Consider the following 14,237-nt stretch of genomic DNA (forward strand, 5'->3'; position numbering starts at 1 on the left):
TTCCTTGACTCTTGTATATCAGTCTTTGCTTTCACCATTCCCAGATTCTGGTTGGTTTTTAAATCAACCATCTGGTGTTGGGCATGGGCCTCTTCTTACCGGCTTGTGTTCTGTTGGCCTGACCAAGGCTACCTCCACTCCTGGGGGAAGTTATTTTTATTATCTTATTTAATTTATTCACTACAATAGAAAGACCAAATAATCAGTAGTGATTATCTCCAAAAGGCCTTGTTTAGAAGATGCTAATAATGGCCCCCATTTCTATCTCTTTAAGGTTTTACCGCCCTTTGCTCCCAACCACCGTGAGGTAGATAGCTCAAGTAGTTATCCCTGTTTCACAACTGGGGAAACTGAGACTCAGAGAGGAGGAGGAGGAGGAGGAGGAGGAACTTGCTTTTGGTAGACAAAATAATAACTTGTGTTTGAATGTCTTGGTCACAAAGAACTTGTGCATGCATCATCTCATCTGTGCCTCAAAACAGTCCTGTGTCACTCAAGAATTATCAATCTAATTTCATAGCTGAGTAAACTAAGGCTAGGTGACCGACCTGCCTGATAGGATCATAGAGCTCTTAGGTGTCTGGAACTTAGGTCTCCTGACTTCAGGTCCCAGGTGCTTTTCTCCAGACTGTGGAGTAGATGATCTCTAAGGTTGGCTTCAGATTTAAAACCCTCTGGCCTTTCTGCCTTAGCCCTGGCCCCTAGGCTTCCCCCTCCCCCATTCAGGCTTTGGGACAGGTTGGGGCTCAGGCCAGGCCCTTCTGCTAATCCCGTGGCCTGCTCAGGTCAGGCAGAATGAGGTGGGGAGGTCACAAGGGATTTGCTAATGTAAGCACATGCAGATTTGTTGTCATGGCAGCAAGCCACCTCCTCGATCTGGCCATCCCAGCCGACCAGGGATGCTCCCCCTCTTCCCTTACCCTCCCTCTACAGCCTCCCCAGCCCTTGGCTCTGAAGTCCAAGCAAAGAGCCAGCTTATCTCCGTGTCTGTTCGTTTCTGGGAGAAGGAAATGTTGTCCAGGGCCTCTATCCCAGAGCCCCCGGGGACTGGGAGCAAAGGGGTAGGGGACTGAACTCCAGCCTGAAGTATTGGGTGTCCATTTTGTTGTTTCATGCCCTAAGATAATACACATATTGAAAGAACTGGTGAGGTTTAGTTTAGGACAGAGAAAACCGAGGAGGGGCAGTATCATTGTCTTCGCATATCTGAGAGGCTGTCATGTGGAAGAGGGATTACCCTCGTTCTACTTGACCCCAGAGGCCAGAACTCAGATCAGGGGTGGGGAAGCTGCAGACAGGCAGCTTTCAGTGGAGGAAGGAAAAACTTTCTAACAGCAGTCTGCGGACCAAAATGGGGGCACTGGATTTGTTTTTTGAAACTATTTTGATAGTCATATTTCAATATCATTGGCTTCCTTTGTAATTTTGTGAATTATAGTTTATGCATTTAAAAACATGATTCTAAGAAGGGACCCATAGGCTTCACCGGACAGGATCCAAAAAAGGCCAAGATTCCCCAGAATATAGATGGTCCCTAAGAGCCTATGATAGGTGGAAGTTACATGGAGTCAGACCAGCTCAATAAAAGGGAAGACTTCCTAACAATTAGAGCAGTTCAGAATCAGAATGGGCAGGGAATTTGACCTCATTGTCAATCCCTGTTCGTGCAGAGCCTGGATGACCCTTTAACATCTCAAGTGGAGTTACTTCTTGGGATGGGTCTAGATAATTTCCAGGGAAGGTCTCTTAGAAATCTTAGATTCTATTATCCTATATTCTAAGGTCCCTTCCAGCTCAAACCTTTTATATCCTAAGGTTCCTTCCAGATCTAATCTCTCTTAATGTCCCTTCCATCTCTAACATTCTGGTCCCTTCTCAGGGACCTTCCTTCAGCTCTAGTATCTTATGTTCTAGGGTCCTTTTCAGCTCTAATCTTCTGTGTTCTATGTTCTAACAGTCTATGTTCTAAGATCCCTTCTGGCTCAGAACACAGAATGTTTGATACAGACTATTGAAGTTAGAAGAGCCTGTTAGAACACTGCCTGTCTGAACAGAGAATTATTAGCTCACATTTACACAGAACTTTAAATTTACCAAAGCACTTTCCTTACTATGAGGAATTATTTCAGTTTTGCGGATGGAGTATGTGAGGCTCAGACTGCTTAAGTGACTTGTATGTGCTTATGCAGCTAAGAACTGTGGAAGCTGGCTTTTGCCTTGCCGTCTCCTGAATCCCAGTTCCGGGTTCTTTCCATAGCATCACCTCACCTCTTCACACACTCAATGCATGTAAGGTTCTTTGGAAAGTGGGAAAGTCTGTAGAAATGTCAGATGGTAAGGGCATTATTACCTGTCATTCTCTGTCTCTCTGTTCCTATTAGGGCATGACTAATCAACCTTCTCTCTCCCTTGTAACACCAAGGGTTCTACCCCCTACCCTTACTCTCCATTACTTTGAGATGGAGTATGGTTGATGATCCAGGCCCTGGCCTCTGGCCCCTGACCCCCATTGGAATGTGAAGAGCGGATAAAGCATCAGAGAGTTATCAGTTAGGGGTGTTATGGAAGGGGGAGTGCTAAGGGTTTGAAGTCTGAGGGACCAGGCCCTCTGGTTAATGTCTGGGTGACATCTCTGACTGGGGGGAGGGCAGGGCAGCAGGGTAGAGCTGGGGGGCTGGGACAGAGAGCAGAGGCTTGCTGGTTCGTCCATCCCTTGAAGATATTCAAGCCAGAGGGGAAGGGTTTGGTTGTGCCCTCCTCCGCTGAAGAAAGGGCACTGGATTTGGACTCTTGGGAGACTTGGAGTCTAGTCCAACTAATTAATTTATTGCTTTGGATGAGTCACCTTCCCTCCTTGGGCCTCAGTTTCTCATCTATAAAATGAAGAGATTTGGATCAGATCATTTCTAAAGTCCCTTCCATCTAACAAAAAAAAAAGGTCATTCTGTGAGTATAACTCTCTGCTATCCAGGGCTCCACTCAAGCTTTGGGTGCTATTTCTGGGTCCTAGGGAGCTAGACTAGGACCCTGGCTTATCTCTGAGCCTCCAGCAAGGTTAGTCCCTCTAAAGGAGTTCCAGCGAGCCCTTCTCTCACCTCCAGCCTATGGGAAAGGCTGCCCCATCTCTCCCAGGAAGTCAGAACTCTGGACTGGGGGCTGGGGAAGAGCAGCTTCTGTGGGATGCCCAGTGATTCAGCAAGGTCAGCTCTTCCCTCCCTCCATGCCAGGCACTCAGGCAGAAAACAAGGGCCTGGAATTCAGGGCAGAGAGGGGGAGGGAGCAGGAGGAGAGAAGGGAGAACTGTCCCAGGGTGGAAGTCTGGAGGAACTGGTCCTGGAGCAGAGGAGAGGAGTCCAGGAATGGGAGGCAGGAAATCTGGACTGTAGCCCCAGGTCTAACTACTAGCCTGGAGTAAATCATTTCCCTGGAGTAAGTCAGTTTCCTTATCTGAAAAAATGGGGATAAGAATCCCTGTCTTGTCACCTAATGAGATGACAGCTGGAAAAGAATCAGAACAGGCCCTGTTTCTATAGCTTTTAATACTTTATTTATTTATTATACTCACTTTGCCTGTGAGGTCAGTAGTGTAAGGGATAGCTAACCCATTTGACAGATGGGAAAACTGACAAAGGTCAAGGAACTTGCCAAAGGTCACCCAGCTAAGCTAACACAAATTGGATTTAGAACCCAGCTCTTTTGTCTTCCAATCCTCTGCTCTCTCTACACCCTCACTCCCTTTTCTTCCCCTAGATCAATCAGGTAAACACAAGTCATTCAGAAGGATGGAGAGCCATGTGCTGATAAAGGGCTGGCAGTTAGTGCTCTCACATGATAAAATTAATATTCAGCTTGGTTTCCAGGTAAAGTATCAAATAATTCTCCAAAAACCTGATGAAAACTCCTCTGCGTAGGGAGCTCAAAAGTGGACAAACCCCCAAGAAAGGGAAATCTGAGGTGAGCTGCGCCCATTGCAGAGAGGGAACCATTCCCAGGAGGAAGGCTCTCGGGCAGTCCTGGCTTGTGAGACACAGGGGACACACGCGTGGCTTTGGAGCCGAAAGATCTGGGTTCATAGCGACCTGCTGGCATTACTTATGTTACCTTGGCCACGTTGCCATGTAAGCTCCCCCCCCCCCCCCGGGGCTCTCTGTCAAATAAGGGAGTTGAGTAGGTGGCCTCCAACATGCCTTTCAGCTCTAGAACTAGGATCTTAAGAACCAGCTGTGATTCTACTTCCTATGGCGTTCACGAGTTATCTTTGCACTATCTACTTCATAAGACGCTGGTGGGGAAAATCACTTTATAATATTTTAAATGCTAGAGAGATTGGAGTTTTTATTATTGTTTCTCTTTGTGGAAGTGGGAAAATTGGCAACTCTATCTCCCTGTGAAATTGGAGATCCTTTTTGTCTGGACTCCTCTGCTGCTCTCCTGAGGGCCAGGGGCTGCTCAGGGGAGGGGACAGCGCTTCAAAGTCAGAGGCCTGTCTCTTAGGGTCAACCCTAAGGCCTCCCCTCACTCCCTCCCCTTCCTGGGGCCTCACAGGAGGCTCCTGGAGGAACTTTGGAGGGATTGTGTATCCAGGGAGGAAGGAGGGAAGCTGTCCACATCCAGGACTACAAAGATCCCCCTCCAAAGTCCATCCTGGACACCTTCCCCCTTATCCCACTTAGGAAGCCTAAGATCTGGGGGGGGGGGTCAGGGGTCGGGGGTCAGGAGCAAAGTCCATGAGGCAATCATAATACCAATAGCTAGCACTTATATAGTGCTTTAAGGCTTATAAAGTACTTTACAAGTACAGGCATCTAGACTTTCCCTGTCTCACTTTGATATATCATAGCAACCTACGCATAAGAAATTAAATGGGAATTTTGGGGAGTTTTGTGGAAGCCACAGATAACACCTGAAGGCCAGTAGATGACACAGAAAAAGTTTAGAAACTCAGAAATGAATAAAATATAGCTATAGTATTGTATAATGTCAACATATCTTATCTTTTAACACCATAATAATTCAGACTTTTTCTCTGGTACAAAGGGAGCACCAAAAAATTTTACATGGATTTTCCAGATCATGGGAGTACAGTGACCCTAACCCCCTCAATGTGGAAGGAATAACTGTACTATTTCATTTTATTCTTAAAACAACCCTGGAAGGTAGGTGCTGTTATATCCTCATTTTAGAGATGAAGAAACTGAGGCAAACAGTGGTTAAGTGACTTTCCTAGGGTCATACAACCAGTAAGTCTCTGAGATGGGATTTGAATTTAGGTCTTCCTAAGTCCAGGCCCAGTTTTCTATTAACTTTGGAGCTGGAAGGTATCTTAGAAGCCAACAAGTCTGCCACTCTCATGTTAAAGATGAGGAAACTGAGGCACAGAGAAAAGTTAAGTGACTTGCCCAGTGTCACACAACTGGTAATTGTCTGAGGGTGGATTTGAATTCAGACCCTCCTGATTCCAAGTCCAGGACTCTATCCACTACACTGTGTTACATCTAGAACTCTGTGGCCCCTCAGAGACCACCTCGATTCCAGCCCCTTTACTTTATATGAGAGCCTGGGGATATGGATGTGGCCTAGTCCCTTCCTAGCTCTGTGGTCCTAAGACTCTGAAATTTATTCATTCCTTGATCCCATCTTGTTCTGGGGTTGAGATCCCATCTTTGGGGACAGAAATTATTGGTCTTGCCTCAAATTTGGGATATGATAATAATGAGTAGAGGGCAGTTAGGTAGCTTAGTGGATAGAGTCAGGAAAACCTGAGTTAAAATCTAGCCTCAGATACTTGCTAGCTGTGTGACCCTGGGCAAGTCACTTAACCCTGTTTGCCTGTTTCCTCATCTATAAAATAAGCTGGAGAAGGAAATGCCAAACCATTCCAGTGTCTTTGCCAAGAAAACCCCAAATGGGGTCATGGAGAGTTGGATATGACTGAAACGACTGAACAACAGACCTGTACTCAACACAGCGGACCTTTATAAAGGAATATTTACTTTAAAAATGTATAATCGCAAATATACAGACTTACTCCTAGACTCCTGAATAATAGCTAGAGGTTTTAAAATAGTTTAGAGGCATCTCCTCTTTTGATCCTCAGAAAAACTCTGTGAGGTTGGTAATATAGGTATTGCTATCTCCATTTTACAGATGAGAAAATTGAGGCTCAGAGAGTTTAAGTGACTTGGCCCAGACAACATGCCTAATGAGTACCTGAGGCAGAATTTGAACCCAGGGCTTCCTGGCTTTTAGTCCAGTATACCACACACATTACCTCCGTTCATTCCCCTGCTCTGGAGTAGGTGCGGGCTCTGCCCTACATGGAATTGGTCCTGTTTGTGCTCTGGGGTTTAAATGATCCTTGTTCTGACTCAGATTTGAAGTGTAGATACACCTGGACCTATCCCAGTTCTGGAGTGTAGATAATTCCAGGTCTTCCTTGCCCTGCTCATTTTCTGTAGTATGTACACACTTTGCCCTGTTCTAACTCTGGCTCATAGATATTCCTTGCCCCGCTCATGCCCTGGCATTTACAAAATGAGAGACCACGAGATTTCCTGAAGCCCCTGATGTATACAGAGTCTAAATCCAACACAGACCCTAGCCCTATAGAGTCAGAGTCTAACTGAAAAATGAGACACAGGCATAGGGAGCAATAATTCACAATTACACCGTAAGTCCATTTGGGAAGTGCAGAATAAAATGCTTGTGTGAGCCCCGAGTCTGAAGGTGGTCACAGACCAGTGGGATCCCTTGATGGTTTGGTGGAGAAGGTGGTACTTGATTTGAACTCTAAAGGGCTGAGAGTAGTTCAGTAGGCAAAGAAGGGGAGGGAGGGAATTCTGGGCTGAGGGGACAGTGAGAGCAAAGACAAAGAGGCTGTAAAGCACAGGACGTCTTTGAGGGGACAGAATTTTTTGCTTTGTTTGGAGTATGGATTGGATAGTGAAGGTGCGGTGGCTGCAGCTTATGAAAGGCTTTGAATGCCAGACGTGGCGATTGGAAATTTATTCTGCTGGCAATGGGGACTCACCAGATGTGCGTGGAACAATGCTGAATTTTGTGGTTGTGTGATGGATGGATTGGAGGTGAGGAGGGATTAGAGGAGGGAAGGATTATAAGGATGTCATGGTTTGGGATGGGGAGTGGAGTGCTAAGTTTAGGGACTCCTTGGCCCAGCTGTGGATGTCAACACAGCCAAGCCTGACCTACCTTTGCGGCTACCAAAGTCTAATGACAGGATGAGGGGCTATGGGAGTCAGCCGTGAACCCTGACTCATCTTCTTACTTCCTATGGCCACGGGCAAGTCACAAAACTCTTGAGGCCTCAGTTACCAATGCACTTAGTGATCTCAAAGGTCTCTTCCAGCTCTGATACTCTGTTTTCTCTCTTCTTCTCTGCAGGAACCCAGTCCTCTCTAGGGCCCAGTGGCTGCACTTCAGACCCCTGCACCCACGGGGGCACCTGCCAGAACACTAGTAGTGGTAGCTTCCTGTGTGTCTGTCCCACAGAGCCGGTGGCCTATGTGGGGACCCTCTGTGAGAAGCTCTACGATGCCTGCTCTGAGCAGGTCTGCCCCGAGAACCAGACATGCCATACAGTCCCAGGGGCTTTGAACCACACCTGTCACTGTCCTCCTGGCTTCTGGGGTCTCAATTGCAGCTTGATACACTGTGGGAAGGATGGCTGTCTTGGGAGTTGTACTGCACAGCCTTGCTATCATGGGGGCACCTGTCTTGCAGCAGGGGCTGGCTTTGCTTGCCTCTGTCCTCCAGGATGGACTGGTCCTCTGTGTGAGGAAGATGTAGATGAGTGCATGTCAGGCCCCTGCCAGAATGGGGCTCTCTGTGTGGATGGTCCAGGTGGCTTCCTGTGCTACTGTGTGCCAGGCTTCCAGGGCCCACGCTGTGAGCTGGACATTGATGAGTGTGCGTCCAGGCCCTGTAAGCACGAGGCATCCTGTGTCAATCGTGTGGATGGCTACCAGTGCCTGTGTTCCCCTGGCTACACAGGTGAGGCCTGGCAGGTCCCTGGGACCCAGCCCAGTGGGAGGGGAGCTAGAGTATAGGGACCCACTCCAGGGCAAGGGGACAGGGATCCACCCCAGGGGCAGGAAGAGAGGCACCCACCCCAGGGACTAGGGAAAAGGGACCCACCCCAGGGACAAGGGAAAAGGAATCCACCCCAGGGACAAGGGAAAAGGGACCCAGTCCAGGTAATTAAAACTCATGAGCTTCAGAACTAGAAGTGGTCCTACAGACTACTTAAGCCAACCCCTTCAATTTACAGAGGGGAAAATTTAGACCCAGAGAAGGAGATTAACCCAACTGAAGTCACACAGTTAACAAATGGTTGAGCAGGAAAGACACCAGAGAAAGGAAGGTCTGTGGGGGTCTTCAGAGCTCCCTGCCCGAATGAGGCCTTCGGGATGATGGAGGGGAGTCAGTGTGTGTGTGTGTGTGTGTGTGTGTGTGTGTGTGTGTGTATGTGTATCCCTGTATGTCTGTCGGTATTTATGTGTGTGGGGGTATGTGTACATGTATGTGACCATATGTGTATACTCATGTGCACATCAGTGGAAGCACAGAAAAACACACGGGTATGTTTGTGCATGTATAAATATGTTGGTGTGTGTCTTTGAGTGTGCACATGACTGTGTATGTGTGAGAGTGAGGCTGATTCTTCTTGCCTGGGTGACTCAATGGATCTTGGTCTCAGTGGCTATGCCCTTTCTCCTCCTCCTCCTCCTCCTCCTCCTTTTCTTCCACTCCCCCTCCCCTTCCTTCTCTTCCCTCCTTCTCCTTCCCCTTCCTCTTTCCTACCCCTCCCTTCAGCTTCCCTCCCCAGGCAGGGCAGTGAGGCCTGGAATTCAGACCAGCTCCCTCCCCTAGCACCGGCAGGCACGGGAGCCTGAGCTGCTGGGGGCCTGCCAGGATGTGCCTACAGAGGAATTTGGGGTCACCAGGTGGGAGGAGCAGTGGGCAACTCCTTCTCTGACTCATAGATTCTGGAAGCCTGCCTGGTGGGGTGTGGGGGCCGGGGGGTGGGCAGAGCCTCCCGGCAGCAGTGGGGGTGGGGTGGGGGACTGTGTGGGGATGGAGCCTAGTCTAATGCGATGAGGAGATGGAGAATCCAAGGACCTGGGTTCATTTCCTGGCTCAATCATTTGCTAACTATGTGACTTCAGTTGAGTTAATCCCCTTCTCTGGGCCTGAATTTTCCCCTCTGTAAATTGAGCGTGTTGGCTTAGATGGTCTTAAGGCCCCTTCTATTTCTGAAGCTCATGAATTTCAATTCAATTCCCTTCTCTGATCCTCAGTTTCTTCTTATGCAGAAAACTATCAACTTTACAAAGTTATGAAGAAAATACTTTGTGAACTCTAAGTGTCTGTCTGTGTGTATGTGCCTTGCCCTGAAAGGGTTCACTAGCCTGTCCTCACGGCCCACATTCTGATCCTGGGTATCTAAACCCATACTCTGGCCCCTCATCACTTGGGCAGGGGCTACCTGGGGTCTTGAAATTGTTGAGGGTGGGGTTTGGGGGCTTGGAAATCGGGGAAAGCACCCCCGATCTCTGGGTCAGCAACGAGTCCTGAGTCCTGCTCTAGCTCTTCAGGGAGCCACACTGGGATAAAGGAGTCTAGTAGGAAAATCTGGGAAATCCCACATACTCACTCTAATCTCTCTCTCCCTTCCCCCAATGTCTCTTTTCTCTATGCCTCTTCTGCCCATCCTGGTCCTCACTTCAACTCCTCTGTCTCAGGACTGAACTGTGAGACAGAAATAGATGAATGTGAGTCAAACCCGTGCCAGAATGGGGGCTCTTGCTTGGAGGGCGTTGGCTTCTACCGATGTCTTTGTTCCCCCGGCTACACTGGACATAACTGCCAGGTGGATATTGATGAGTGTGAGAGCCAGCCTTGCGTCAATGGAGGCATATGCCACAACTTCATTGATAGGTGAGAGCCCTGGGGAAGGACCAGCTCTAGGGACAGGCTGAAAACTGAGCTGAGCTTAGGTGTGACAAGAGACTGGGCAAGAGGATGGGGTCCCTGACCTTCAGAAACTCCAAGTCTGAGGCCCTGTTCTTCAGAAACCTGCAGAGGGAGGGAGAGGGGCAGCTCCTGCTTTCTAAAAGTCAATGATCTGAAGCTGATGGAGGAAGGCAGAAAGTTTAATTCACTGGTCATGTTAAGTATCTATGATACCTAAGGCCCGATTCTTAGAGCGAGGGGACAAAGAAAACCCAAATGAGAGCTGCTCCCTGCCCTCACCAAGTCTGCGCTCTAGGAAGGGAGATGGGATACACACATAAGAAGCTTTTGGCAGGGCCCAGAACAGTGATTTCAGGAATGCAGGGAACTTCCTGTGACGAAGCTCTACCTCTGCAGTCCAGAGCCTGGTCTGCAGCTTACAGGTCCAGAGAGTTGCTCTGGCACCAAGAGGTAAAGTGAGTTGGCCAGGATCGGTCAGGACGTGCCCCAAGGACTCACACCAAGGCCTCCCTCCCTCTCAGTTCAGCTCACTCTCCACTTCACCTCACACACTTAGAATTGACAAAGTGAAATAATAAAGCAAAGGTAAATGAACTTAGTACAAACTACATACAACAGCCTGGTACAGGAGACCTACACACCTAGACTTTTCAGGTTCGAGTCCTGGCCTTGCTACTGATCAATTCATCTGGTGACCTTGGGCAAGCCCACCTCATGTCTCCCGGCCTTGGTTTCCTCCTCTGCGGAATGGGGCAGGGGGTGAAGGTCGACTAGATGATTCCTAAGCCTTCTTCCAGCTTTTAGTTCACAGAAACTGGATTTGGCGACTGTGCTAGCAGCTTGCTGTGTGACATTAAGCAAGCTGCTTCCCCTCTCTGGCCTGAGTTTTCCCCTCTGAAAAATGATGGGATTAGTCTAGTTTACCACTCAGCTCTGGTGGGGTTGGATGTGGGGTGGGACTGTGGAGTGTCAGAGTGCTTGTCAGTTTCTGGGGATCTGTGACCCTTGGGTGCTGGATCTGCCCCAGGTTCCAGTGTGACTGCGGTGGGACCGGCTTCGAGGGTGCTCTCTGTGAGGTGGAAGTGCTGGAGTGCCTGTCCAACCCGTGTCTACACAATGCCACCTGTCAGGATGGGCTGAGCAACTATACCTGTGTCTGCCTGCCCGGTATGTGCGCGTGTGTGTGCATGCCTGTGTCTGTGTGCATGTGCACATGCTGGTGTGTCCATGTTTATCCAATCCCCCTTCCAAACTCACCCCCATCAGCACCTCCGGTTCATCTTGGCCAGCGGGTCTTCATTAGCCACTTCAGCTTTCTGAGGATTCTCACGTGCAATTGTTATTCTAAAAACTTGGCATAACCTAGTACAGAGACCTCAGGAGTCAGGGCCCTGGTATTAGAGTGTTGCCTTTCCTATCTATCTGATTTTGGGTAAGTCACTTCTCCCTAGGTCTTGGTTTCCCACTCTTTCACATTAAGCAATTTCTAATTAACTCTCTAGTTTGGAATTCCATGAACAATGTGAATGCACACAATCAGTCGTGTGTAGAGCCCGTGGACATGTCTGTAGGTATAAGGGAACTTTTGCTTGTGTATATATTTGTGGCACATGTGTGCATGTTTGTATAAATCCATGGGGTATCTCTGTGGGTATTGCCCCAGGTTACCATGGGGAGCACTGTGAGATGGATGAGGATGAGTGCCAGGGGGCCCCCTGCCTCCATGGGGGCCTTTGTTTCCAGCGATCCAATCAGTCACTCTACGGGGGAGTCCAGCCTGTCTTTCCTGGGACCTTCAGCTACAGCTCAGCAGCTGGCTTTATGTGCCAGTGTCTTCCTGGCTTCACAGGTGAGTGGGACTTGGGGAGCCCCCATCTCAATTCTCCCCATTTGCATCTGGCCATGTTCCCTGGAACATCTGACTGAGGACTTCAGAGACAGTATGCTAGGGAGGAGGGTTTCAATGTGGAAAAAGGCTTGTAGTGGATGTCAGGAGACTAGGTTCTGGTCCAAGCTTGAAGGCCTACTAAGCGGCTGCTGGCTGCAGGCATGCTCTGAACCTTCAGGTATCAGGGATGCATTGAGTCAGACTGTGTGTGGTACAATGGGAAAAGCACGATTTTGGAGTCAGAGGACATTGGTGCAAATCTAGTTTGCATCAGTTCATGTAAGTCTTCTCATGCTTTTCTGTATTCTTCATGCATATTGTTTCTTACTGCTATTTACTAGCTGTGTGACTTTGGACACCTCTCGGTGCCTCAATTTCCTCTTAGGTGAAGTGATGGGGTTGGACTAGATCCTCCCTAGGATCTCATCCTCTAGTCCTCAGCCTCTGAGCCCTGGTACCCAGATAGATCCTGAGTGAGGTCCCAACCTAAGGGACCTCATGGGCATTATGGAAGGGAATTGTTTTACTGTCTGTGTCTAAGGCTGACTGAAGACTCTTGACTGTTCTGTTCATAGGGCACAACTGCTCCGTGGATGTGAATGAGTGTGAGTCTCAACCCTGCCTGAATGGAGGGACTTGTGAAGATCTTCCCAACAGCTTCCAGTGCCACTGCCTGGCAGGGTATACAGGTACTTGATGGGGGGATGGGACGAGGGCTTTGGGGTGTGGCACCCTCTACCTGAGTGAGGGTCATTAGTACCCCAGTACATTAAATAGTGTCTCACCGCTTTTTCTCTGGAGAGGGAGGTATGCAATTCAGGAAGAGAGCCCCACCTCGTTCCTGACACCTGAATTCTTTGGCACTGATAGGGGATGTCTGCTGTAACTCTGGGTATTCATTAACTCAGTCCATGCTTTCTTTCTGTCCTTTATTACTTAGTCATTCATTTAGCTCACTCATTTACTTCATTCATTTATTTCTCCACTCACTCATAAACCTAAGTGCACCAGAAGAGTTATAAGCAATGATTAATAAGCATTTCCTTATTTCTTCCACCAGGCACTCATGCATTTGCTCATTTATTTACTCCATTCATTCACTGAGTCCATCATCCACTCATTTAATTCCTATCTTCCTTCCTTCTCTGAGCATTTCCCAAGCATCTCCACTATGCCTAGCCTTGTGCTTGTATGCAGAGAATTGGAGAAGACCCAGTACCTGGTTTGGGCATCCTTATAGCCTAGTAAGTGAATTTGTAGTCAGAGGAACTGGGTTCGAATCCTAGCAAAGGGCCCTAGGTCACAGACTTGCCGAAATCCCTCTTGGGCCAAGGCAACAGGTCCTTAGGGCTTGGTGAGGGGCTGTGGAAGCACAGAGGAAGTGGGCCTTGAAGATGGGGAGGGCTTGACCAGGCAGAAGAGGGAATCCTAGATCCTGGAAGAGTCAGAAAACATAAAGGCAGGATGAGGGAACTTTGTGCATGGGTGGCAAAGAGCTATGTGCGGCTAGCCCTGTGTGGCTCTGTGTGTCTGAGAGGATGGACACACAGATGCAGACACAGACACACACACACACATGCTTTATGACCCTGGGTAAGTCACAAAACCTCCCTTGTTCTCACTTATGCGAATAATAACATTTGTACAACCTCTTCCAGAGTTGTTGGAATGTGTTAGCCTTAATGAAGCAGAGAAATGTGAGTTCTAATTGTTGGTGTGGTCCACAGCTTTGTGCATGCTTGTACGTAGCCTCAGCTACATATACCTTCGAATGAACACTCCTGCCCCTTCCACTGGAATGTTGTCCTCTCCACTATACCCCACCCACCCCACATCCCCAGTACAAATTCCTCCCTCTGAAGCCAGCCTCCTCCCCCTGTCCCTGGCACAGGCCCAGGGCCTAACTCTTCCATTCAGCAATTACACAGGCAGGGAGCTTGGAAAGAGGGAAGGTCTTTCCCAGCTCCTGGCACTTCCAGGCCCCTGAAGCCTCCTGGTCTGCTTCAGGAGGTAGTGAACTCACCATCAATGGAGATATTTATTCAGAGGCCGGAGAGTATACTAAGAGAGGGATGAGAGGAGGCAGGATTTGGGGTCATGAGCTGAATGTACATAGAATGTCAGAACTGGGATGTGAACTCAGAGAAACGCAGTTATCAAAATATCTTTTAATAATATACCTTGTCACTTTGCCTCTCTGGGCCTCAGTTTCCCCCTCTGTAAAATTACAGGGTTGGATTAGATTAGAGGTTCTGGGGTTTGTGAATTTGTTTTTTAAAAACTATTTTGGTACCTATAATTCAATATAATTGGTTTCCTTTGTACTCCTATGTATTTTATTTTATAAACTTAACAA

The 14,237-nt window shown here is 48.4% G+C and overlaps 1 protein-coding gene across 1 annotated transcript in view; it reads left to right on the top strand.

Moving 5' to 3' along the window:
• The window catches only part of CRB2 (crumbs cell polarity complex component 2), a 49,344-nt gene that overhangs the window by 18,568 nt on the left and 16,539 nt on the right, over positions 1 to 14,237 (top strand). The window contains exons 5-9 of the mRNA XM_036749815.1: positions 7,402 to 8,010; positions 9,762 to 9,957; positions 11,021 to 11,160; positions 11,657 to 11,842; positions 12,457 to 12,570. Of these exons, the coding sequence (XP_036605710.1) occupies positions 7,402 to 8,010; positions 9,762 to 9,957; positions 11,021 to 11,160; positions 11,657 to 11,842; positions 12,457 to 12,570 (1,245 nt within the window). The remainder of the gene's footprint in view (positions 1 to 7,401; positions 8,011 to 9,761; positions 9,958 to 11,020; positions 11,161 to 11,656; positions 11,843 to 12,456; positions 12,571 to 14,237) is intronic.

Source organism: Trichosurus vulpecula, chromosome 3 (assembly GCF_011100635.1).
Source record: "Trichosurus vulpecula isolate mTriVul1 chromosome 3, mTriVul1.pri, whole genome shotgun sequence".
Taxonomy (NCBI): Eukaryota; Metazoa; Chordata; class Mammalia; order Diprotodontia; family Phalangeridae; genus Trichosurus; species Trichosurus vulpecula.